The sequence below is a fragment of the Petaurus breviceps genome, unplaced genomic scaffold (genome assembly GCF_028583685.1).
Source record: "Petaurus breviceps papuanus isolate PSGF00001 unplaced genomic scaffold, PetGlider_PUasm1.0 220, whole genome shotgun sequence".
Lineage (NCBI taxonomy): Eukaryota > Metazoa > Chordata > Mammalia > Diprotodontia > Petauridae > Petaurus > Petaurus breviceps.
The window spans coordinates 21,057,353-21,081,852 of record NW_027185876.1 but is presented as its reverse complement, the minus strand read 5'-3'; the positions used below and the strand labels follow the sequence as shown (position 1 = coordinate 21,081,852).

At 36.3% G+C, this 24,500-nt stretch overlaps 1 protein-coding gene across 7 annotated transcripts in view; it reads right to left on the bottom strand.

Annotated features, from left to right (window-relative positions):
• Nucleotides 1-24,500, bottom strand: part of DCAF6 (DDB1 and CUL4 associated factor 6) — a 141,021-nt gene that overhangs the window by 38,851 nt on the left and 77,670 nt on the right. For 5 of the 7 annotated variants that reach the window (XM_069094718.1, XM_069094715.1, XM_069094719.1 and 2 more), the window contains 2 exons: nt 20,601-20,660; nt 2,247-2,364 (listed from right to left, as the gene is read on the bottom strand). In XM_069094718.1, the coding sequence (XP_068950819.1) occupies nt 2,247-2,364; nt 20,601-20,660 (178 nt within the window). The remainder of the gene's footprint in view (nt 1-2,246; nt 2,365-20,600; nt 20,661-24,500) is intronic. The other 2 variants (XM_069094717.1, XM_069094722.1) reach the window with 1 other exon arrangement.

Sequence of the window (24,500 nt, the reverse complement as noted above, 5' to 3'; positions counted from 1 at the left end):
GAAGGTAAGGATGATATTAGACCATAGTAGGAATTTTCCTATGTCCTTGATCCTTGGTTTATTATTAAGCTTTGCCCTTCCCATATTCATCTCCCTCCTCCCCCCCCCCCCATTTGCCATTCAGTCTCCTCCCTGGAATCACAAGTATCATCTCCTTCAAGGATGTCTGACTCCCGTTTTCATGAGAGGTCTCTCTCTACACACTAAATCACTACCAATCACACCCACTACAAGGTCCCCATCTCCCCATACAGAACATCTTTCTTCCTCTACAAGAGTATTCATCAGTAGTACCTTCTCCTAACTCTGAAAAAAACACCTTTCCCTTTCTCTCCCCTTTAGTATCCTCTATTATGGAGATAATCAAAATTGCTTTATCTATTTATCTTTATTCATCATCTAACTTCCATTTTGCAGAGTTTTGAAAGTCTGTGTTAAATAAAATGTCTAGCCTCTCATCTCAATCGTATGACCCAGAAGTTAAAGTGATTCTTTTATAAGAAATCAACCCTTTTGATTAACTGACACCAAGGTAAAGATGATGGCAGAAAGCACAGAAAAGAAACTAGAATAAAAATGTTCTGAGCTACAATTTAGGTTTAAAGACCAAGAGTCATGATTTCACATTAGCGTAAACACATTTTTAAAACAGTATAAGAACCTAAGAAATTTTAAATTTAAATTTTTTAATTAATATTAGATTTTAACATCTTTTATTACAGGAGCTTATGCAATGTACATGCACACACATTAGGCCTTTAAAAAATTCACGGAGAGACCACTGACATAGAATAAAATAATGTCCTCTGTTGCTATATCAGGACATAGTAGAAAACATGAAAAGACTGTCTAGTTAAGTGATACAGTGATGCTCTGGCTAGAACCTGCCTGCACTATCCACACCATTGACTTAAAAATCTAGAGAGAAAATTCAATGGTAGAGAAATAGGGAATCTCTAGAAATGTTCAATATCTATATTATCATATACTATTTGAAAATTTTAAAGCAAATTTTATAGTTGCTTATGAATACAGCAGCTAAAGGAATGTTATACTATTGTTGTCAATCATTCTTTGATCACCTCTAGGAGCTTCTTTCCTTCTTTAATGTTGAATACTAGAATTATTCCTTCATTAAATATATCAAATATTTCAAGGATTTGTCAGTGAAGGTATTCCCCTCTCACTGATGAAGATTTCAACTCTTCTGCTTTTTAGAAGATAGTCTGAGAGTTGCTGTGGTTGAAAAATTCATCAACCTGTGGCCAATCTGGTGAGAAGCCTCTCTGAATATGGGTAGGCTAGTCCCTGGACAAAAGGCATCCCGAGTAGCACTGGGCCAGTACTGGAAGGCCTTTCCATTTGGTAGGACCTGCCAGAGCTTGTGCTCCCCTGGCAATAGTTTTTGAGAGGAATTTCTCTGCCATATTAACTATATTACATCATAGTACAATCACTGACATTCAAAATATTTAAATACAATTAAATAAATGTGTTCAGCATTAACTATTTGAAAGGCATCATGGTAGGCACTGTGAAGTATACAAATATGAGTAAGATGGGATTCCTACCCTCAAGGAGCTTCTTGTGAGGTAGAGGGGTCAAAAGAAATAATCATATAGCACAAAATAAACTATTAAAAATGCCATTAAAAAAGGCACAAAAAAAGTACAATGGGTAGTTATGGGAAGAAAAATAACATCTGATTACAAGAATGTCAGATGGCTTCATAAAGGAGGTGGTATTTTAGTTAGGTGTGGTGTGACTTTGACAAGTATATATTTGGGGAGGGAAGGCATTCCAGGTTGAGAAAACATTATGAACAAAGGTACAATGGAAGAAAATTATTGGACATGCTTAAGGAATAATGAGTTAAGTGATATTGACTATGATGGGAATATTGAGAGATAATTGTAGAAAAGGGGTTGGGGCCAATATTATGAAAGACCTTGAATGCTACTGTGCTGAGGAGCTCACACTCTGTGGGCTACAAGGAGTCACTGTCAGTTTTTAACTGGTAAATGACTTATCAAGATTAGGTTAATTGAAAAGGATTTCCATCAAAAATAGTTAAAATGAAAATGTTTTGATATGTAAACAGTCAGCTGCAGATGCCTGGAAATTTTACTTACAATGAGGTTCTTACAAAGTAATAAAGGAAAACAAAACAAAAACAATTTTGAAAATCAATTTTAGAAACAGTTCTTCAGAACGACAAAGAATATTTTTTTAAAAGTTAAACTTACCACTCATCTGTGAAGTCCAGTTTTATTGTGCTTGTGGTTGTTCCTTCTGTGCTGTAGTGTAAACTTAAAACTGGCTCACCTGTCCCTGGTCTTGGGCTCAGCTTTTCACTACTGTTATCTGAAAATGGTGTGTGACAATGTTTGAAAAGATTTCTTCAACTTCGGTAAAAAGATATCATTTCTTAAGAGTTTGTATTTATTAAATAAGATTTTTTTGGTAGTACCTTTTCACATTTCTTATGGCCCCAAATTAAAGTGTGAGAGGAGGTGTCCCATTAGATTGATATTGTTGAAATTTTCTTAAGACGTAACTATTAGTATTTTGAAATGGCTTTGGGACAAATTCTACTTTTAGATATGGGTATAAAACTCACAGATACTTAAAAAAGGAGTCATATGCATCTGATCATGGAATTTGGACCTTAAGGAACTGAACAAAATAAACTGATAGTCAATGCAGGAAGATATTGGTCTTTTAATATAAATTATTTTCATTAACTCCGTGTTTTTATGATTTAGTTGAGATAAGAACAACTGTATAACAATATACTAATTATAGTGGTTTTGGCATTGAATTGATCAGAATTAGTAAACTAGAACATGCAAGAGCATTAGACAGAAGCTGTTAAAGTATTGAAAAAATGTTACTACTAAACGAATGCTATAAAATTGTGACTGTTCTTTCAAGTTAAGAAGTTTTGAATTTGAGAAAAGATTTTAAAACTAGTATGTTATTAAAGAAGGAACAAAATTTATTGAACCCTACCATTTCTAAACTCCTATTTGTCGTAAGATTCTATTTTTTTTGTACATGGAAAACATAACCCAATCATGATTTAGCCTTCCCATTGATTTGATTATGCAAGGAATTAGTTCCTCATATTATGGAAATATCTGTGATGTGACTGACCTGGCATGAAGGTGATAGGTGTGTGTGTGTGTGTGTGTGTGTGTGTGATAGGTGTGTCTATATTCACACAGAGAAATTATCTCTAAATAAATGTACAAGCACACACACACACGTGTGCACAATTTATCAAATCACCAATAAGTAGAACATTAAAGCACAGAATTCTTCCTCAAAGCAATTTAAAGTTGACTATTCTGAAAAGTAGAAATTGATCTGTTTCACTTCAAAACCAAAAGGAATGAACAAATGGATGTTCAGAGAGAAAATAAAATGCTGCTTGCAAGACATTCCTTTTATGATGAAGAATCCTGTTAAGAAACATAGCACTTCACTAGGAATATAGATAAACAATCAAATCTGATACAATTTTACAAATGTCTTGCAGCAAGTCTGTCTTTGTGATAACTGTTAAAAAACATTGCAAATATTAATACAGTAATACAACTAAGGAGCTTCTCCTCTCTTTAAAAAACAATGAAATTAATTAGGTTTCATGGTTGTGAGCCATATCTTGTCTCATGATAACAAACTTATGATTTCTTTTTTCCACTTAAGGATCTTAAAATATTTAAAAGACATTAATGAATGAGATCTTCTAAAACTGTAACTTTTAGTCTATGAAGAGTTTCGTATCACAACTCCAAAGATGGAATAATTGAAGATGAAAAATGATCCAACTCTGGGAAGTCAGAAGAAGAGCCAAGAACCAAGAAACCCTGTATTTTTGGATACTGATACTAACTACTAATGGGAAAATTGCTTTTGACAAATTAATCAAAATAAGCAATAATAAAAACGTATCTTAACATTTTCTTCTCATTTCTGCTTTTTAGGTATCAGTACTGCTGAGGGTGAATTATCAGGTTAGTCTCCAAGTAGTGACACCATTTTGTCCCCGACTTGTAAGTCCTACAGATAAAACTAGAAGTAAACTCCATTATTACTGTCAAGGGTACAGCCTTATATTTACTGCCCTAGAAAAGGTTCTTTGTCAAATAACATTTTGAATAAATTAATAGACCTAATAGTTGAACACAATACCAAGATTATTGTATTTTTAAAAAGCCCTGAACAGAAACTGTGCTTCTAGAACATGGCCAAAAAATGACCCTCTGAACCACATACAAGTTCAAGAATTACCACAAAGCACAAGCACAGAACATTTAAGTCCCTCCTACTCAGCTTTTCCATTTAGTTCAGTATGCTCTGCTGAAACATATAATCACAGACAGAGTCATTGAGTATAAGAGATATGAGATCATTCAGTAGAGCAATCCCACAATTTTAAGGATAAAGAAACTATGACCCAGAAAGAGCAAGTGATACATCTAAGGATTACAGGGTGGTGGCCATGATAGCATGGCACTAGGATTCAGGAATGCTTCTTTCATTATATATCCCATGCTGCCATCCCCAAAACATCAGCTGCTCAAGTCCCTTTCACCCTCAGGCTCTGAGAATGGGTAGAGACAAGAACTAGAAGGACTCGAGAAGTAGCCAAGGCAGCTACATAAGACTGTGTCTTTCGTTTTGCCTGGCAATGCTTTACAACTGTGTCAGGTCTCTAAAAAAAGTATCCATCATTTGATTATGAGAAAAATACACACTGCCTTTTTGACTTGAAGACATGAAAGAAAACGGAATTTTCCTTATTCTGCCATTTTCTCCCTTTCTAGGGAAAAAAAAAACATCTTACTAGCACTTTTCTCTAACTTGCAATATTTCTGAAAAAGTTTTCATCAACATTAAGACTGAGCACAAAGATACATTGTTGACGCCATTTTGCTTAACAAGGCCAGGTTGTGCTTTAATAGTATTTGTTTCTTCTAAACACATTTTCTGCAGGTAGAAGTCATAACAGGTTTAAGTTTTTATTATGCAATGAAAATTCCCTTTTATCAACTCACTATACTCATCTACCCTACCTCTAAAACAAAACAAAACACTGGGAGAAGAATTCAGGTCATATAATTCAGCATCACTGAAAATTAATTTTCTAAAATGAAAAATTCATCTGTAATTTTCTTAGCAAGTCCCTAAAGAAATAAAATGGCTTACATGAGTTATTAGCTTAATTGATACAACTCAATAATAAATATCCTAATTCACAGAATCATGAAATCTTTGAAAGAGACCCCAGAGGCTACAGAGAACAATCCCCAGTTCTACCACACTGCCAACAAGTAGTCATTTAGTTCCTGCTTGGAAATTTCCAGTGACAGACTCACTGCCTAGTGAGGTGACCTCTTTTGTTTTACGTTCTACAGTTTGAATTATAGGGGCTGAGCAGAACTCACCCACAAGACAACCATTACACTACTTTAAGAAAGCAATCAATTTACTCTGCCCCACAACTGTCTTCTCCATCTAAAGCAAAGAATCCCCATTTCCTTCAACCAATCTCATACGCATGGTTTCGAGTCCCCTTATTATTTGGGATGCTGTCCTCTAGAGCAGTGGTTCTTAACATATTTTGTGCCACAAATGCCTTGGTGGTCATTCTGGCGAAATCTATGAAACCATTCTCAGAATCATGCTTTTAAATGCATAAAATAAAACATGTGTGATTTCAAAGGAAACCAATTACATGAAAATATGGCTATATGTCTATAAAAAGTGCACACACCCCCAAGAGCAACTACTCTATATGAATTCTGGCTTGCCAGATTCTTCCTAAAATTCATTAGTCATAATTAAAAATTCTATATGATCAAAGTAAAACTTATTAGGAAGTTGCTATTTTGAGAGAAGAACTTGGGAAAACCAGACCCACCTTCTCTGCTAAAGAATCTATGGTAGTGTCTCATACGATACTTTTTGACTACCTAGTTCTCTTGTTCCTTCCTCCATTAACATATTGTAAAACAGTATTTATATTGTGGTATATCTGAGTACAAGTAGCATGTAAGGAACAAAAATTTATTTTTGTCATACCCTTCACTGACAAATTCTTAAGTGATCTTAATGTTGTCAAAATCAGGGCCAGCTCACTAACTGCTGTTTTCAAGCACATCTTGTAGAAATGTCCCTTCCTTTCCAAATTTTTATCCATTTTATATTTGGCAGAAAAAATTGCTCATAAACATGCCAAAAGTAACAAAAGATTAACACAGTATCAACAGCTCTGTGTGTGCGTGTATGCACCTGTGGTTTCATTGATACAGACTACACTTCAACAACTTCTATTATTCGAGTTGCCTACGGCACAGGGAAAGGTTAAGTGATTGCCCAGGATCATATGTCCAATGTTTGTTTCAAGGTGGGATTTGAAGACAGGTCTTCTTAACATCAAAGCTGCTCCTCAAAGTATATGACTTTGCTCCAGAGTTTTGAATATCATCTAAATGTTTACATGAACATTTACATCTTAGGAATGTATACATACATCCCAAAGCATTGCCCAAAGTATGAGTTCAAACATAGTAATCAAAGGGACAAGCTAATATAATATTCCTTCTTATAGGATAGAGAAAGAAAAAGACTTTTCTGGATCATCTTGTGTAATATTCACCCAACTTTGAGTATAGTTTTATTTTATCTGTTGAATCAGTAGTAAATCCATTTAGAAAGTGTAGTGTGGTCATCATTATGATAAAAACCACACATTTATTAATCACCTAGAATAGGCTAGATACTATATAAAATACATAGAAAGGCAACCCCCCAAAAATTCTCATCTAAAGTTTTTATTTTTATCATAGTTATTTTTTTGTACCAGGTACCATAACAACCCATTAAGCTCTAAGTTGAATGAAACTTGTTTTATCTATGATTTCTATCTCCTCTCCTCCCTGATAGCCAAAGCATTTAATGCATACTTAAAGAATTGAGTCAAATGCACTCTGCAGCCTTGCACCCATTATCAAACCACAAATGGTTCCTAAGTATTTACTATGTACTAGACTGTGGGTTAGGAGACAAAAACAAAAGTCCAACAGTCCCTGCTATTAAAGAGCTTCCACAGGGGGAGACAGGTGTATATAAGCATATACAAAATAAACATACACAAAACCACCCAAAGAAAAAATTGGGGGATGGGAGAGATGCTATCAACTGGGCAATCAGTCAAGCCTTCACATAGGACTTTTTGATGCACTTTGAAGAAAATTAGATATTCTAAGAGGTCCAGAAGAGGAGGGAGTGAACTCCAATCATGGGGAACAGCCTAGGCAAAGGCAAGGAGGTGGGAGATGGGTTACTATTCATGAAGAATGGTAAGTAGGCCAGTTTGGTTGGACTGGAGAGTGTGTGGAAGGGAGTAATAAATCATAAAACTGGAGAAGTGATCTGGAGGCAGGTATGAAGGGAGTTTGTATTTGACCTTAAAGGGAAAAGGAGGCCCTGAAATTTACTGTGTAGGGATGAATAATATGGCTAGGCCTGAGCTTTAAGGCTTTATCGCTTATACTACTACTATGATAAACTACTAATGCTAATAAAGTATAAAAAAATAAGGTAATAGATACAAGACATAAATGTTTTAGAGAACTTAGGTCTACTGAGTCTATCACTTCCAAAGATTCTGGATCCTCCAATTAAGTGGGCTTTAGACATCTCCAAAGGACAAATTTCTCCAGCATACTGACAACAAATTAGAAGAAATTCTCTCTATTTTCAAGGCTAATTTCCAACTCCTTCTGTGTAAACTTTATCTTTAGCTATGAACTACAGGATCTCCATACCTCTCTCAAACTGTATCTGAAAGCAAATGCTAATTTCTTAGTGGGGAATGCTTCTGCTAAGGGGAGAATCTTCATTAGAAGCTGACAGAAAACCTATCACATACATGATAGTCAAAAAACACATTTGGCAATGGAAAACAATGCTTTTCCTGGCTTAATAGTGATAACCTGGCCCCCAAAATATTATTGCCAACTATCTTGCCAACTCTACTAAATAAATGAACAATACTAGAAGACAAGCCAAATAAAACAGAGTAGTCAAGAATCCTATTAGTGTGGGCAATTGGAAAGGTTATAGCCTAGAAAGGCAGATATCTAGGGGAAAAACAAAACAAAACAAAAAAACCTCCCATCACTTAAATCCCATTTAAAAATCATCAATTTTACAAAAATTTATTAAGTGTCTGCTATGTGCAAAGTTACTCAATAAGCAACATAGCACAGTGGGTGGAAAGCCAGCATCAGAGTCAGGAAAACCTCGGTTCAAGGCCCACCTTAGACAAGTCCTGCTTGTGTGATCCTCTCAGTGATGTTAAATTGCAGAACTGTGGTTCCTCTGCATTAGCAGAGGGAGTTTCCTCACTGGGAAGGACCTCACACCAATGAAATAACAGGTCAGGACACAAATGTACAGAGTACTCTGTTAGGTTCTAGGACTAAGAAGAGAGAAATAAAACTGTCCTGTTCTCATGAAACTTACATGCTGAGGAGAGTTAGGCTGGGAGACCTGTGGGAATGACATGACAAATCCAAGATAATTGGAGGATGGAGAAAGTACTAACAACTGGAAGGATTCAAGCGAGATTTGCCGAGGGGGTGGCACCTGTCCTGAGCCTTGAAGAGCTCTAAGGATTGTAAGATGTGCTGTGAGGAGGAAGCCCTTCCCAGGGAGGGGGAGCACCCTGGGGAAAGTCATGGAGACGGAATGCTGACTTGGTGGAAATGGCTGGCAGGCCAGCATTCCTGGAATACAGAGGGCACCAAAGAGAATAACATGAGTCTGTAAGTGGTGCCCAATTTTTCCAAGCTGAGCAGTATAAATGGAACAATAGAAGGTTATGACCAAAGAGCAATTTCAGAATCTGGGGTCAAAAAAGGAGTATAATTATGAGTGCTGATCTAAGGGGAGAGTTCTCTTTTTCTACTCATAGCATAACACTATAACATGAAGAATAACAGCACATTCAGTGTTTATGTTGGTAACAACAACAGGAGCAAGAGATTCATGCATGTGTCTATGATTTTAAGCATGTTTCATGTATGTCAAGGGAGACTGGCACATGAGAGTACCAGTATAAATAAGTATAAATTCCATACAGTTCACTGCATACCTACATCAGTGTGTCATAACACGTTGGTTTTAAGAAGGACTAATGTAAGGTATGACCGTCTGGGCATCCATGAGGTTGAAGACCCAGAAGGAAATCAGCTTTAGGAGACAAAGCCAAGACGGCAACATAAAGGTAGGGATGAACCTGCACTCTCTAAAAAACTTTAAAATAATGCCTCAAAACAAGTTCTGGCATAGCAAAGCCAACAAGAGGTCAGGATGAAACCGTTTTCCAGCCCAAGATAACTCAGAAGATTGGCGGGAAAGGTCTGTCTCCCTGGGTAAGAGTGGAGCACAGAACAGCACAGTCTGCCCCTACCCCCAAGTCAGCAGCAGGTTCTGGGAGCACGTGCATCATTGCAGCCCCTTCAGGAGCTCTTAGCCCACAGGTGCTAAGAGAGCCAGACAACTGATCAGAAGGATATTGCAGGGAACCCTCTGCTGGCACTGGGTAGAAGACTCTGTTGCATTGCTCATATGCAGGGATAGGTTGTAGTACCAGAATAACGATGAACAGTAGCATATCAGCGCTTGCTGCCCCAGAGAAGAAGGGAGCCTGGTCACAGATCACAGAGCACAGAAAGAAGTGCTTGTGGTTGCTCAGAGACCAGAGCACAGGACAGGAGAACAGTGACCACACCTCTTCTTAGATCATACCACCTTGGAAGAACCAAAAAACTTACAGACTCCCAGAACTACCTCTGAAAACAGCAGAAAGAAAGGCCTGAAGTTTGGGACAGTGGCCCCTCCCATCCCAGGAGCAAAGCTCAATTTTCATATAAAGTTAAAAGTCAAGAAATAGGCTGAAAAAATGAGCAAACAATAAAAAAAGAAATCGATCATAGAAAGTTACTTGGATAAAGCCACAAACCCAGAAGAAGACAATGAAATCAAAGTAGCTACGTGCAAAGCCTCAAAAAAAAATGTGAATTGGTTACAGGCCCAAAAGGAAATCCTGGAAGAGTTCCAAAGATATTTTAAAAATCAAATAAGAAGGGTAGAGGAAAAATTGGGAAAAGAAATGACAGTGATGCAAGAAAATCATGAAAAGAGAGTCAACAGCTTGGCAAAGAGGGCACAAAAATCCACTGAAGAGAACTCCTTAAAATGAGCAAAATTGGTCAAATGGAAAAAGAGGCACAAAAATTCACTGAAGAAAATAATTCCTTAAAATAAGAACTGGACAAATGGAAACTAATGACTATGAAATATCAAGAAACAATAATACAGAATTAAAAGTGATTTGTTCAAATAGAAGAAAATGTGAAATCTCTCAATGGAAAAATAATTGACTTGGAAAATAGATTGAGAAGAGATAGTTTAAGAATTATTGGACTACCTGAAAGCCATGATAAAAAAAAACCAAACCACAGACAGCACATTTCAAGAAATTATCAAGGAAAACTGTCCTGATATCCCAGAATAAGAGGGTAAAATAGAAACTGAAAGATCTATCAATCACCCCCTCAAAGAGATCTCAAACAAAAACTCCCAGGAATATTATAGCTAAATTCCACAGCTCTAAGGGCAAGGAGAAAATAATGCAAATAGCCAGAAAGAAATAAATGAAATATTGTGGAGCCACAGTCAGGATAACACCAGATTTAGCAGCTTCTACATTAAAGGACTGGAGTGCTTGGAATGTGGTATTCCAGAGAGCAAAGAAGCTATGACTACAACCAAGAATCACCTTCCCAGCAAAGCTTAGTATAATTCTTTGGTTGGGGGTGGGAGTGTTGGGAGGGTGGGAAGGGGTTGGATATTTAATGAAAACAGTGGACTTTCAAGCATTCCTAATGAAAAGACCAGAGCTAAATAGAAAATTTGACTTTCAAATATAAGATTCAATAGAAGCATAAAAAGGTAAACAGGAAAGAGAAATCATAAGGGATTCAATAAGTTTAAACTGTTTACTTTCCTATATGGGAAGATGATACTCGTAACTCCTAAGAACTTTAATAATTCTTAGGGCAGTTAGATGGAATATACATAGACAGAGGGCATGGGTGTTAGGTAACTATGATGGGATGATTTTAAAAAATTAAATGAAAGGGTGAGAAATAAGGATGCACTGAGGAAAGAGGGAGAGGTAGAATGCAGTAAATTATCTCACATAAATGGTATGAAAGGACGAGTTTGTGGGATGGAAGAGGATGGGAGATGGGCAATACTTAAACCTTGGTCTCATCGGAACTGACTCAAAGAGGGAACATATACATTCAGTTGGGTATAAATATCTATCTTACCTTACAGGGAAGGCACTGGGCTAATAGAAGGGAGGGCAGATTGGGAGAGAGGATGTACAGAAGTAAAATACTTTTGAGGAGGGACAGGAAAGGAAAGAAAGCATAAACAATGGGGAAAAATAGGACAGAGAGAAACACAGTAATCATAACTGTGAATGTGAATGGATTAACTCTCCGATAAAATGGAAGCAGATAGCAAAATGGATTAAAAATGTATTTAAACCAGAATCTAACAATATATTGCTTACAAAAAATATACTTGAAGCAGAGAGACACACACAGAGTAAAGCAGAATCTATTATGCTTCAGATGAAGAATTGGAAGAATACAGTGCTTGAGAAGACATCCATATTTATATGAGGCAAGGGCTGGGAGGAAGCCTGTAAGGTCTGGATCCTGAAATCCATGAAAAAAGAGGAAGAGTGACTTAGAGGCTGGTAGATTTCTCTAATAATAATCTGGATAGTTTTATATAAGATGGAGTAATTCTCAAAGGAAGAGAAGTTGCTGAGTGATAGCAGTGGATGGGAGTTTTGCAAAAGACAGAAAGGAATTTATCAGGTCAGGTAAATATTTACTACTCAGGTCCTCCAGTAGCCTGACTGAACTCACACTTGGCACCAGTTCCTTGACTTTATTTCAAGATGGAGGGAGGAGTGATGTACACTAAGAAGATGCTCATAGAGTATACACTTGATTACAGCTTGGGTCTAAAGACCCTGGTCATGATGTCTGGCACTCAGAGGGCTGAGATATTTCTCTGATGAAGCAGGGTGGAATAGGTAACACCTCTATATGCAGCAGCAGGTTTCAGGAACAGCTTTTGGGAAGCGGCGGACTTCAAATGCAGACTCTGACAAGTGTCAGGATTAGAGCTTGATCCTCTAGGGGTAATTATGGCAAAAAGAGAAGAAGGTACATCAAAGTCAGTAGGCAGTCAATATCAACCTGGGCATTTGGTGGTAATAAAGGGCTAGAGCAGTGGCATTTTCTCAGATAGTACAGAGAGAAATAAGTTGTGCCTCCACAGACTATGACCAACATCTGTGTACTTGGGGCTCTGTGATAAAGAAAGGTTCAAGTGTTGGTTTTCTCATATGGTTTGATGGTACAGGACAGAGTTGGTAGTGGCTCCACACATAGAAACAAGTCCAAATCTAGTCCTAGAGAGTCTGGGGCTGGAGTGCCATACTCCCAGACACAATAATGGCAAATCAAAGAGCTGTTGCTGAGGCAGGAGCCCTAGTATTAATGGCACTCTGCCCTTCCCACACTACTTTATTTCCCCACAAATTTGGGTACTTAGTAATCAATAAAGGTTGAATTACTTTTCTCAGTTTAATTAATTATTAATGCTTATCCCCTCAATTCTCTAAATAATTCTATACCAACTAATCTAAAAAATATACCCCCAGTAAAGGTATCCTTGAGGATATCTTTCTATTTTGTTTTTGTATTCCCCTTGCCAAGCATAAGGCCTTGAATGTAGCAGCTTCTCAAAACTTGTTTGTTAGACTGAACTGGACAGAGGGCAGAGTACAGCATTTCCTCCACCTGCAGCCAAAAGGTCTTCTAAACTTCATCCCAGGGAGGGAATTGAAGCTCTGCCTTTAGATGGCCATTTATGGGTTGAAAAGTAGCAGCCATTTTTATTTGTCATCTAATGCTTTATACCTAACATCATATGTGTATAGTATGCCAAACCTTCTTCCTGACCCACTTCCTTCTGACACGAGAAGTATAAAAATAGAAATGGGTAAAATGCCCTTGTTTCAACTGTATAATATAATATAACTCGGCCAAAACCTGTCTCATCGTTCCCCTTCTGTAAACTGTAGTTTCTACATGCACATTGATGAGGGACATGGGATGCTTGTGAAGTGTGTGGAGTAACTGCCAAGCAAGGCTGCCCCTGCAGATCATCTGCAATTTGGAGAACTGTGGTGTTCCATGATTTGGAATCTTCTGTTGTCAGAATACTGGCATTCACAAGATGTGCTGTCTCATTTGTTATCAGCAGCAGCTTCAGACCCTTCAAAGTGCCATAGCTTCCCAAAGGCACTCCAAATCCTTTTCTCTTCCTTATTTCTCTCCCCCTTTTACACCTTTTTTTGACAAAAACGGGGGTTGGTGGATAGGTAAGGGTATGCTGAAATAGGTCACATTTATCAAAGAAATCTTGTATACACAAAGCATTCATGAGACACTGTTTGATGGATGATAGCCTCTAAAGTTACATTTTGCTCTACTGATTCAAATACTGTTTGGAGGGGATAATAAAACAATAAGCAGCAGAATCTTATATTCATCTTCTACTGATTTTAGGCACTTGTGTAACTGTGAAGATATAGTCTGCTTTAGAAAATCATCCCTGAAAGCCTGTCTAGTCCTTTCTCCTATCTTCATTAAGGACATCCTTGTTATATGTGCAGATCATTCTCAAGATTTTATAGAAGTGAAAAAGACTAAGAAAGGTAAATGAAATATAACTAGATTTTGAATACTTCTCATTCTTCAAAAACACATAATTCCTCAAAACTGAGACAAAGCCTTTCTTCAACCACTAAATTTTCCAGACTAATTCTGTCCAATGACATATCCTGATCTTGAAGTTATCCTCCTCAATGAAGATTTTTAGTCTTACAGCAGCTATTTAAAATACACTTTAAAATATGCAAAGCATTTTATATATATTATCTGGTTTGATCCTTAACCCCCCTACTTATGTGCATGTCTCATTCACTCCCACCTCCTTCTTTTTGACTTCTATCTAAACTTTATTATCAGGTGCCTGGCTCCTCTTCTGTCTACTATTATGCCCAGATGTTTCCCTTAGGTTAGAAAACAAAACCCTGCCCTTGATCATAGCATCCCCTAATATTACAGGCCTGCATCTCTCCTATCCCTTTCACAGCCACACCCCTATTTGTCTCCAATTTTTAACCTCATTTCTTGAACTCATGTAATATAGTTTCCAACTCTACCATTTGACAGAAATTACTCTTTCCATACCACCAATGATCTCTTTATTGATAAATTCAAAGGCATTTTCTCGGTCCTCTTTATTCTTAGCCTCTCTGCAGTGTCTGACACCCCTTCTCCTCTAGGTTTTTCTGACACTGCTCTCAAGGTTCTCTTCATCTCTAACTAATCCCTCTTAGTTCGCCTTGGCACAAATGCCATCCACATCTCATCTCTTTTGTGTGAGGCTCCCTTCTGGGCCGCCTCCTTTTCTTTCTCTACACTCTGGCAGTGCTCTCATCAGCTTCCACTGGTTTAATTATCATCCCTATGTGGAGGACTCTCAAATCTCTATATCCAGTACTAATATTTTAAAATGAAAATTAAGGTTTGTTGTCTATATTTCTTTCTCAAGCTCTAGTCCTTTATCTCTGCATCTGCACTCCAATATCAACAAGCATCTTAAATTCAACAATCTTTAAATTCTTAAAGACTGTCTCTTTAGAAAAAAATTAGGAAGTTCAAAAATCTTTTATGGTGGTAATAACCTGTTTATAGTAGGACTAAAGAAAGTGCTTTTACCAAATAGTTAATGAGCTCTCAGCTATTTCAGACGGACACTAAAATTTTGCTTTTTCCATTTTTAACCTATACGTAATTAATTATTTACCGGTATAATAATTAACTAACACTTAGATGGAACTTTGAAAAAAGCACTTTGCATTCATTATTTTATTCTCAAAACATTGCAAAGTTAGTGCTAGGTCAGATGTTATCCCAAATTTACAGATGGGGAAACTGAGTCACAGAGTAGTTAAATAATGTTCCCAGGCTCACGAAGCCATTACGCATATGATGGAAAATTCAACCTCAGGTCTTTCTGATTTTGGATACAACATTCCATCTATTACACCACGCTGTCTTTCCCAGGTCTATCTCAAACTTGTTTAAGTTAGAAAGCAATCCAGGGCATAATACAAATTATTCAGATGACAGATTCAGAAACTGTAGAGATCCTCTACTCTAATTCAAGCTTCTCATTTTTAACATTAGGAAACTGAGGCCCAGGGATGATGAATGATTGCCTAACGTCCAAATTAAGTAAAAATAGCAGAGCCAGCATATGAACCCAGTTCATTTGACTCTACCAGCAATGTTCTTACTACTAGATGCACAGTACCAGTTATGAACATTAGTGCACTAATTTTTTCTACCATGTTCATTTTGACTTCTTAGAAAAGGATTTTGTTCAAAGAAAGTAAAAACCTTTGATGCTAACAAGGAACTGTGATTTTAAATGTGTTTAGCTGCTTGGACTAAATTTAATTCACCTAACATTTTTAAGTGACATTTTAAATTAAAATAAACAAGTGTGATAATTGCAATCAACAGCAATTCAGTTTGGGGATGGCTCACAGAAGTTCAGAAATTTAGAATGATGTAAGACTACTTAATTGGTAATAACAAGAATTATTAAGTTTAATTTAAATTCTTCTAACATATGTATCGTTTTATAGTTATTAGTAATAACAAAAAGAAATACATGAAATGCTATTGCTATTTGACAATAAAACTGGCCAAAGTTCCAGAAAATATATTCTATTTTAGTGGTTAGAAACTGAATCCAAGAAACCTGGCAAAATCTAAGAAATTAAAATAAGAGGAAATTTGGAAATGAGATACCAGGAATTGTCTAAGATTCTTACCTGATTAACATGTTGAAATGTAAATGAAACAGATAGTCATACTAAATATATGCCCAAAGCAGTTATTAGCTCAAACAAAACAGACCTCCTTTATATAATGATCTTATGTTTAATCCAATACCAAGTATTACTGATTCTCTGCTCACAGCATTTTGAATTTATGTTCACTGTCATGGTCTCTATCAGTATCCTGTTTCAGGCCCTTGTCATCTCTTAGTCTATCTACTGCATTGCCTTTCTAACTGGTCTCTCCCTCTCTTGTATATCCCCTATTCAATCACAGGATCATAAGTTTAGAGCTGGAGGAAATCTCAGAGGTCATCTGGTCCAACTCTTATTATTTTGAAAATAAGAAAACAGGCTCAGAGTACCATTCTATACACGCTACCACCTTATCCTTCTTAAGGGATAGCTCTGGTTACATCATTCCCAGCTCAAAAGCCTTTAACAACTTGTTGCTTACTGAATCAACAAATATTGTGGCATCTCATTCATGGGCCTCCACAAACTAGCGTCAGTCTACAACTCTGTACGATACTACACTCAAAATCAAGCTAGATTAGCCCCCCTTAACAAATATGTCCATGATTCTCTATACCTGCATCGTTGCTAATGTCATTCCTGCAGCCTAGAATGTCTTGCCATCCACCTTCTTCTGAAAGTGGATGCTTGCTTCAAAGTCCAATTCAAATGCCTCCTCTTCCACAATGCCTTGCCTGATTTCCTACAGCCAGAAATATTTTCTTCCTCTGTATACTCAGATAATTTTGTTTGTTCCTGTAATATCTGTAATATTTTCTATTTATGCAAATGATTTTAAACCTCCATTTCTAGGTTTTAATCTTGAAGACAAGAGATTATCTTTAATACTTGCACATAGCTGATTCTCAATATGGTCGATTTAAAAACTATTCGATTTTAACTATTTCTATATCCCCTTGCCCAGATTCTCAGAAGGACAGAACCTTTTACATAGTAGGTTCTTAATAAATGTTTGCTGAATTTAATTGTCATAAGTATGCTTCCACCTCTAGGCTAAGATCTTTACCACCTCTCTATAAGTTAACACTAGAGTTGGAAAGTGTGAGGATTCTTCAGGGGAAGTAGAACAAGGAAGAGAAGAAAACGAGTCACCAAAAGATACACCAACTCTGTATCCTAATTTCAAAGAATTTTTTTGAACAAGGATTCTTACTCTTTCACAAATATTGGTACCACTTGAAACAAGACCAGAAAAACATTCCATATGTCCTCATTCATTTAAATTTTGGAAACAAAAATCTCAACGGAGAAACAGAGGATATATGTACGTGTGTGTGTGTGTGTGCATATCCTCTGCTGTGATAATCACACTTGGCTTCCCAAAGGTTGAGAAAGACTGCTGTTCCTGTCATAATCTTCCTATTTCCCTTTTAGCTATTTCTGAAAATGACTTAAGCAGATTAATATTACAACAGTATTTTTTGTCATAATGAGGATGAATCCCCAATCAACAGGAAAGATCTTGCCTGAACCTAAAGACTGAAATAAAAAAACTACAATCAGAAACACTACAGAGAAGAGCTTTCACTTCAGTAAGAGGAAACCTTTCCCACGCCCCCCCCACTATGTTTAGTCATAACACTGCTACTGTTTCTTTGAAAATATAATGCATTTATGTTCACAAGATATTATTAAGGATATATGCAACTGGAAAAAGTGGCAAGCTGGTCATTTAGCAAGAAGAAGAGATAATAGCCTAGGGAGTAATACAGTGGTATCTCTAAGACACTGAAAGAAAAAAAATACTTAGAAACTTTGAACAGAGCTCCTTAGGAGGATTAATGGAAAAGTGTGGATAAAAGTCATATACAAAGGGGAAGGTATGAATGGGTTGTCATCAGCACTGACAAAGGATGTTCATGGCAAACTTTATATTTTGGAGTAATTCATGACAGAAAAAACTGAAGTGAAAATTTCATTTTCAAATTTAGTGGTCACCAATCAACCTACTTTTGCTCATAAATACCTAGAAAAACAAAACTGGCAAGTTCTAGTTCTGAAGTTAAGACTTAAAGAAAGCCTAATTATTGAACTGTGAGCAAAGGTTCTGACCATTTAGCAGGGTCAGGCACAGAACAAGTGCTCAAGAAATGTACTGAGTGTAGCCTACTGTTCAGCTGAAAATGGTAAGGAAACCCCTAAAACAAAGGATGTTATCAAGGATAAACATCCATTCTTCAATTTTACAAAGACAGTGAAAATTACTTGGCAATAATGCTTACTTAGATTAGTTGGTTGTCTTAAGAGAAAGAAGAGCCTCTTTACTGCTTATGTAAAACATGCACATACACAGCATCCTACTTGACTCTGTACAATCAACACAAGGCCTAAGTTTTGCACATTATGTGGACTATGATATCTTACTGACAAAGAGAGAATGTCATCAAAAGATAGTGAGATGTAGCCAATGGCACACATTGTACCAATAGTAAGGTTTACCAGATTTCCAAGTAAGTCACTGTATATTCATACATATGTATGTATGTATTCTGCTCCTGGTAATTTTGCTATGCTTCAGTTTCTATAACTACTATTCCTTTCCCAACACGAAGGCATGTTCTGATGATTAATAAGACAATGCTTATGAGGCCATTTTCTTAAATAAAAAAGATATTGAAAAATTTCAAAAACACTTAAAAACTCGGAAAACCTTCTAAGCTGTTTCTAAAGAAATATTAATATGCTCTGGCAGTAATCTCTGGGTATTATAATACTAACATACATAGCAGTCTGGTAAATGAAGAACTATTAATATTCTGTATAGCTTTGGCAAAATTCATAATCTGCAAATATATATGAATCTGGCTTCAAATTCCCTTGTAATATTGCTCATTGCTTCATACTGATATCTTTGATTATAGTTTCAGCAAAAAAGCCTGATTAATCAGAAAGTATTTTTGGACAATTTACTATAATGTGCTATTTGTGACTATTATGACTTTTCTTGATAATCTTCAGTATTAACACATTACCAATAAATGTCCAAACACATAAAACAAATCTAATTTCTAATACTCAAAATTCATTAATCAAAATGATTAATTCAATTCTGAAGAGAAAAACTATAGCAACCAAAGGTCACCTCTGGCCTATGACTAAAAATTGTTTTTATTTTTAATTGTTTTAAACTGAGTATATGAATATACAATTCACAATTAATTCTGTTTAATGACCTCTTAGACTCCAGGTATTTATGAAGAAAGGTGCTACAATAATGCCTTATATATTCAAATATGACAGAGGAAAAAAATATTGCATAGAGGTAAATTTTCTAGATTTTTGAAGATTAAGAATATCTGAAGAGCAATCCCTTTCATAAATTTTAACCATTTTTGGACAAAAATTCTTTAAAAGCATATAGTATGTTTCCCTGTTTCCTTAAGCAGAGAAACAGAGCTTTGTATGACTCAAGGACATCACTATGAACATCAATTATTCTCTGCTGTAATACTATACCTCTACCTCCCTCTGCCCCACCAACTCAATCCCAGCAAGCCTGTTCTTATACTAAATGGCCCAAGACGCCTTGCTTTTTATAGCGTTCTGTCCCCTCTCTTTGCCAGTTGTCCCTTCTTACTACTCTTCTCCCTCCATCTGTCTGCTTCTAGAAATCCATTCCTCCTAAGGGCTTCAGATCTGTGGAAAACCAGGCTCTATAAAAAAGAACCCTTCTTTCATGCACAATTTTAAGTCAAGAGGCTCTAGGGAAGGATCTAATGTTGGATCTTTTCTTCTCCTTCTTAGCCTGATGACACTTTCAGTCTTTAAATATGTGCTTATTACATCTACATACATTTCCTCTTGGATTTGAGTTGCCCATGTCCCAGAGGCTGCCGGAAGTCTGCATACTGAATGGAGTTGTTTTGGGAGAGAAGGAAGGGTCTAGATTTCATCAGTTTAGGGAGTTCCTAATATGGAAAGCCCCTCTACTGATGCAGACTGGCAACTTGTTTATAGCTCATGGTCTGGGACACTGATGTTAAGTGACTTGTCCCTGGTCATGCAGTGAGGATGTGTCAGAATCAAGGCCAGCCTTTTATCCCCTACATCACACTCCCTCTGCCAGGTAGGGTGTTACTCTAAGAAAAATAAAAGCTGTTATTATTATAAGGAACTACAATTATAATATGTGAAAGGTATCCTGGGCAAAAGCCCAAATTCACCCTACAAAATGTTTTTAATTGCCTCAAAAGACAAAGAGAAAGACTGTCTATTCTAGTTTTCACCCATACCTATAAGGTTATGAGAAGATCACTAAAAGTTGGCAGGGGAACAATTGGTTTTTACCCTCCCTCTAGAGAATATCATTTGTGCAGGGAAGAGAGGCTCTTACACCCAATCCTATCTCATGTTATCTGGCTCTATGAAAACAGGCTGTGGCTACTAGTCGTTACAAGAGGTCATAAAAACAGAAAGAGCTTAGTTTATGCATTGCAATGAAACTAGATGGGCATGGCGCATCTCCAGTTGCACGCACCCTGTTGCTCATCAAGGGACATGGATCCGAGCTGTTTGTTAACCACAGAAGAAGGAGAATCTGAAACAAAAATGAGATTTCAACTTAAAAATAAGCAGCAGAAAACTGCACAGCAATGTCATGATCATCTACAAGCTTAAAAACAAATGTATAAAGGCAGAGGAAGAGAGGTGAGCGCTGTGGGTATGTTTCCCAAGCAGTGAGTAAGCAGAGCCATGTGGCCAGAAACATTATTCCAGGCAAGCATTTAGTAACCTTGAATACGGACTGAGAACGTAGAAAACTCTTCTTTTAGTTTCATGCATATATATACTCCTCCACATTTCTTTCGGAGAAGAAAGAGGTGCTACACAGAGAGGTCTATGAATGCAAGTTCATGAAATGGTAGTACATACACTCAATCAAGTTTTTCTTTAATCTGTTTTTTAAATCTTGAAGGAGCCACCCAAAAAGCTGAAGTGCTCATTGCTTTATGCTGGGATGTTGTTTTATCAAATTTGAAATGAACAACAATTTATCAAGAGCACTAGAATCAAACATTTTAGACAAAGTATCTATAGGAGAAATATTCAAGAAAACAAATGATACCACAGAACCATAATGAATCTTCTGAAGAGTGGTGTTAATTTCCTCTATATAAAGAGGGCACAGTGGGAAGGCAGCATAATGTAAAAGGGGCACTGGTCTTGAGAATCCGAAGTCTAGAGTCTAGTCCATACTCTGCCATAAACTAAGTGTATGACCTTAGGCAAGTCACTTAACCTGTCTAGACCTTATTTTCTTAACTAAAAAAATTAAGGAATTCCTCTGCAACATTTCTGTGGTTTTATGATTCTAATTATATTATAAGATATATAATATAATATGAAACTGAGGACATAATGGGCCCACTTGTCTTTCTCATAATATGCAGAAATATTTTGTTTATACTTCTGGCCTTTGACAGGTACCTCCTGCTACATGGCTTTTGAATTTCTATAGAGAGTCCCCCCTCATTTCCCTTATAATAGAGTCACAGGGGATGCTGGGGATAGAGAGAGGACATTCTTTCCCTCAATGTGCTCAAGGTGGCACTCTAACTAAGGCCCACCAACTTAACATTTTTTTACAACCATATTACAGCTTGATTTTTTTTTCCATTTAAACATGCTAGAAATAATTTGTTTGCCTCTTTTAAATAGCTCCTGTGAGTTTCTTTTCTACCTATTTAAAATCTGTTGCCTTCTAATTTCACCAGTTTTTTTTTCTTGTTCTAGTTTCATGTGTTTGACTGCAAGTGCTCATTGAATAAGCATTCTCTCTTAAACTATCCTTATTAATCTCCTCTAAAAATTATTCAAATCTGTTCCTCAGTTTTAACAACATGCTATAAAGGAATAGAGGGACTAATAGTTAAGTGAAGTACCATATTAATCTATCAAGGTTTATGTTTATTTGTATGATTGCTTCAGACTAGACATCTGCTTCAGTGCTTTACACTATTCTTAGGTATCATTTTTAAAGAAAGGACAACAGTTTAATCCTTAGAGATAATGAGAAGTATAATGATACGCCTTTTAAAATTAAGCAAAAAATGAAATGTGGCTAACAGAGAAAAAATTGCTAGAAATACTGAGAGAAAGTTCATAGGATATAATGTAATCATCATTAACTTTTCCTCAGCCATCAGCATTTGTTGTAAGACAATTTCAAGATAATACGATAATATAGTTAAGAACAAAAAATAACTGCTTAAGAATTCTTCTATTTGTTTATGACTATTAGTCCAAATGTTAAGTCTAAATCTTATAGGAAGCATTACATTGTGTTTAGTATTCTCCTAAGCCCCATAAAATAGAAGAATGAAACCAAATAAAATGTTTTAAAAAAATCTTCCATCACCTCCATCAAACTAATCATTTACTATGCTAGAGAAAATGACAAAGTAGAGATATTCTAGGACCTTAAGACAGAAAGATAACATGCCTGTCTAAAGAATGCTGAAATGGTTATTTGTTGCTTCTATTAAGAAACTGATCTATACTCTCTTGAACCCTAACCTCGAAGACAGCTCGCTCCTGGATCATGACTAGCAATCTATTTTTAAACTGAGGTAACAAGAGCAAGGCCAGCTGCTCTTTTGGAGAGGATGTTCTGGTACCAAAAACATTCTGAATGACATTTAAAAGATCATGCCACATTCAAATAGGGGAGCAGACTACACATTCATAAGTTCAATGTCCATACTGCCATCCTTATATTTTACCCTGGATTTCCAAAATACTTCCAGTAACTAACATGAGTTTCAATATAGTAGCTGCAATCTAAAAATATTGTCATTATCTTCTTCCTAGTGACAGTGGACCACATTTTCCTGAGATAAGGGCATGAAAAAAATATATTGGACTATTGTTCTAGGCACAAATTTATTAAAGAGGCAAAACTATATAATACTACCTCTGCCTTTTATCCCAAGCTTTATAAATCCCAACATAAATATGGAGTGGGTCTGGATTACATTATTTCTCAAGAGTCAATCATTTAGGGTACAGAAAAATAACCTTACTTTAAATGTGAGTATTTTCCACTTCCAATAGCAAAATTCTGCAACATTCCCTTTTTTATGAACTATCTTTTGGGAAACAACAAAAAAATTCACTTAAATATCTAGTTTAATGATCAATTATTCTAAAAGGTATATGACTGAGTAACTTACATTTAGGATTCTATTACTTCCTAAGGTAAAGATAAACTTCAAATCAAAAATTCACCTAGTACTCACAGTCAATGACTAGGTTAAGAGCTCTAAGTTTTGATGGTATATATTTCAATAACTTGCCACTTGGTCCTAAACAAACTACTTAATGTTCTGGGATCACAGTTTCCACATATGTGAAACAAAAAAGTTATTACTGTCCTGAATTCCAGAAGAGAAATATGTTATCCATTTGCATATTATACAACAAAATATGTAATTCTCAAAAGCTACTGTGAAACTTACGCAACATGTTTTATTCCTGGAACACTTATTTCACCTACAAACATCAGATGAACTTATCCCATCCAAGGCAGTTAACTAGTGTTAACAGAAATGATCTGATATCCTATTTGATCTACGATGCAATTATGTTCTGAGGAACCTTTTGCTTTTAATAAGAAATGTATACACAGGAAAAGTTTTTAATTGGCCTTATTAAATAAAAGGGCTGAGTAACAGACCACAAGGCACTCATAAGTGAAATGGACTGTGAATTATATACGTGGGGTTGCACCCCATGAGAACCTGATGCAAGAAAGCAGAGGATCAAGTATGTGGCCCACAACACTCCTGAGTGCAGCCCAGACCAAATTAAAATGTAACTAATGTAACAAATTTAAAAATAATTGCAATATTTAACAACATAAATTAAAAATATAGTAAAACATAGGTAACATTACATTTTAAAACTAAGTCAATATGCAGCATTATGAACGGATTGGTAGTTCCAGTTTCTATCTGAGCTGGACACCACCGCAATAAAGAACTTGCTTACACAAAATCATGTCAAGTGCTGATTTTTTCCAAATATGGCTCAATTTTGAAAAGTGTTTTTCAAGAGCCACTCATGTTTTATAGCCTAGATGAGGGTATAAAGTCTTTTTATAAAAAGTGACAAAACTGTTCCATATAGTGAAAAAAATCAGAACCAACCTGACCCCCCCCTAAGCTGACTCCATGCTCCTTTGGGGGAGGTCTGTGACAGTGGCTGGCCAGTACCAATAGACTCCACAGAGTGTTGTCACTCTGAGCAGGAGCCAGAAATCCGTGATTTTACAGGCCTGAAAAAGAAGAAAAGAAGTGGGCCTAAAATTAATCAAATGCTAAATATCTTCTGCATGTTGCTATTTGTAGCACTCCTCACACAAACCTGCTCATTAAAC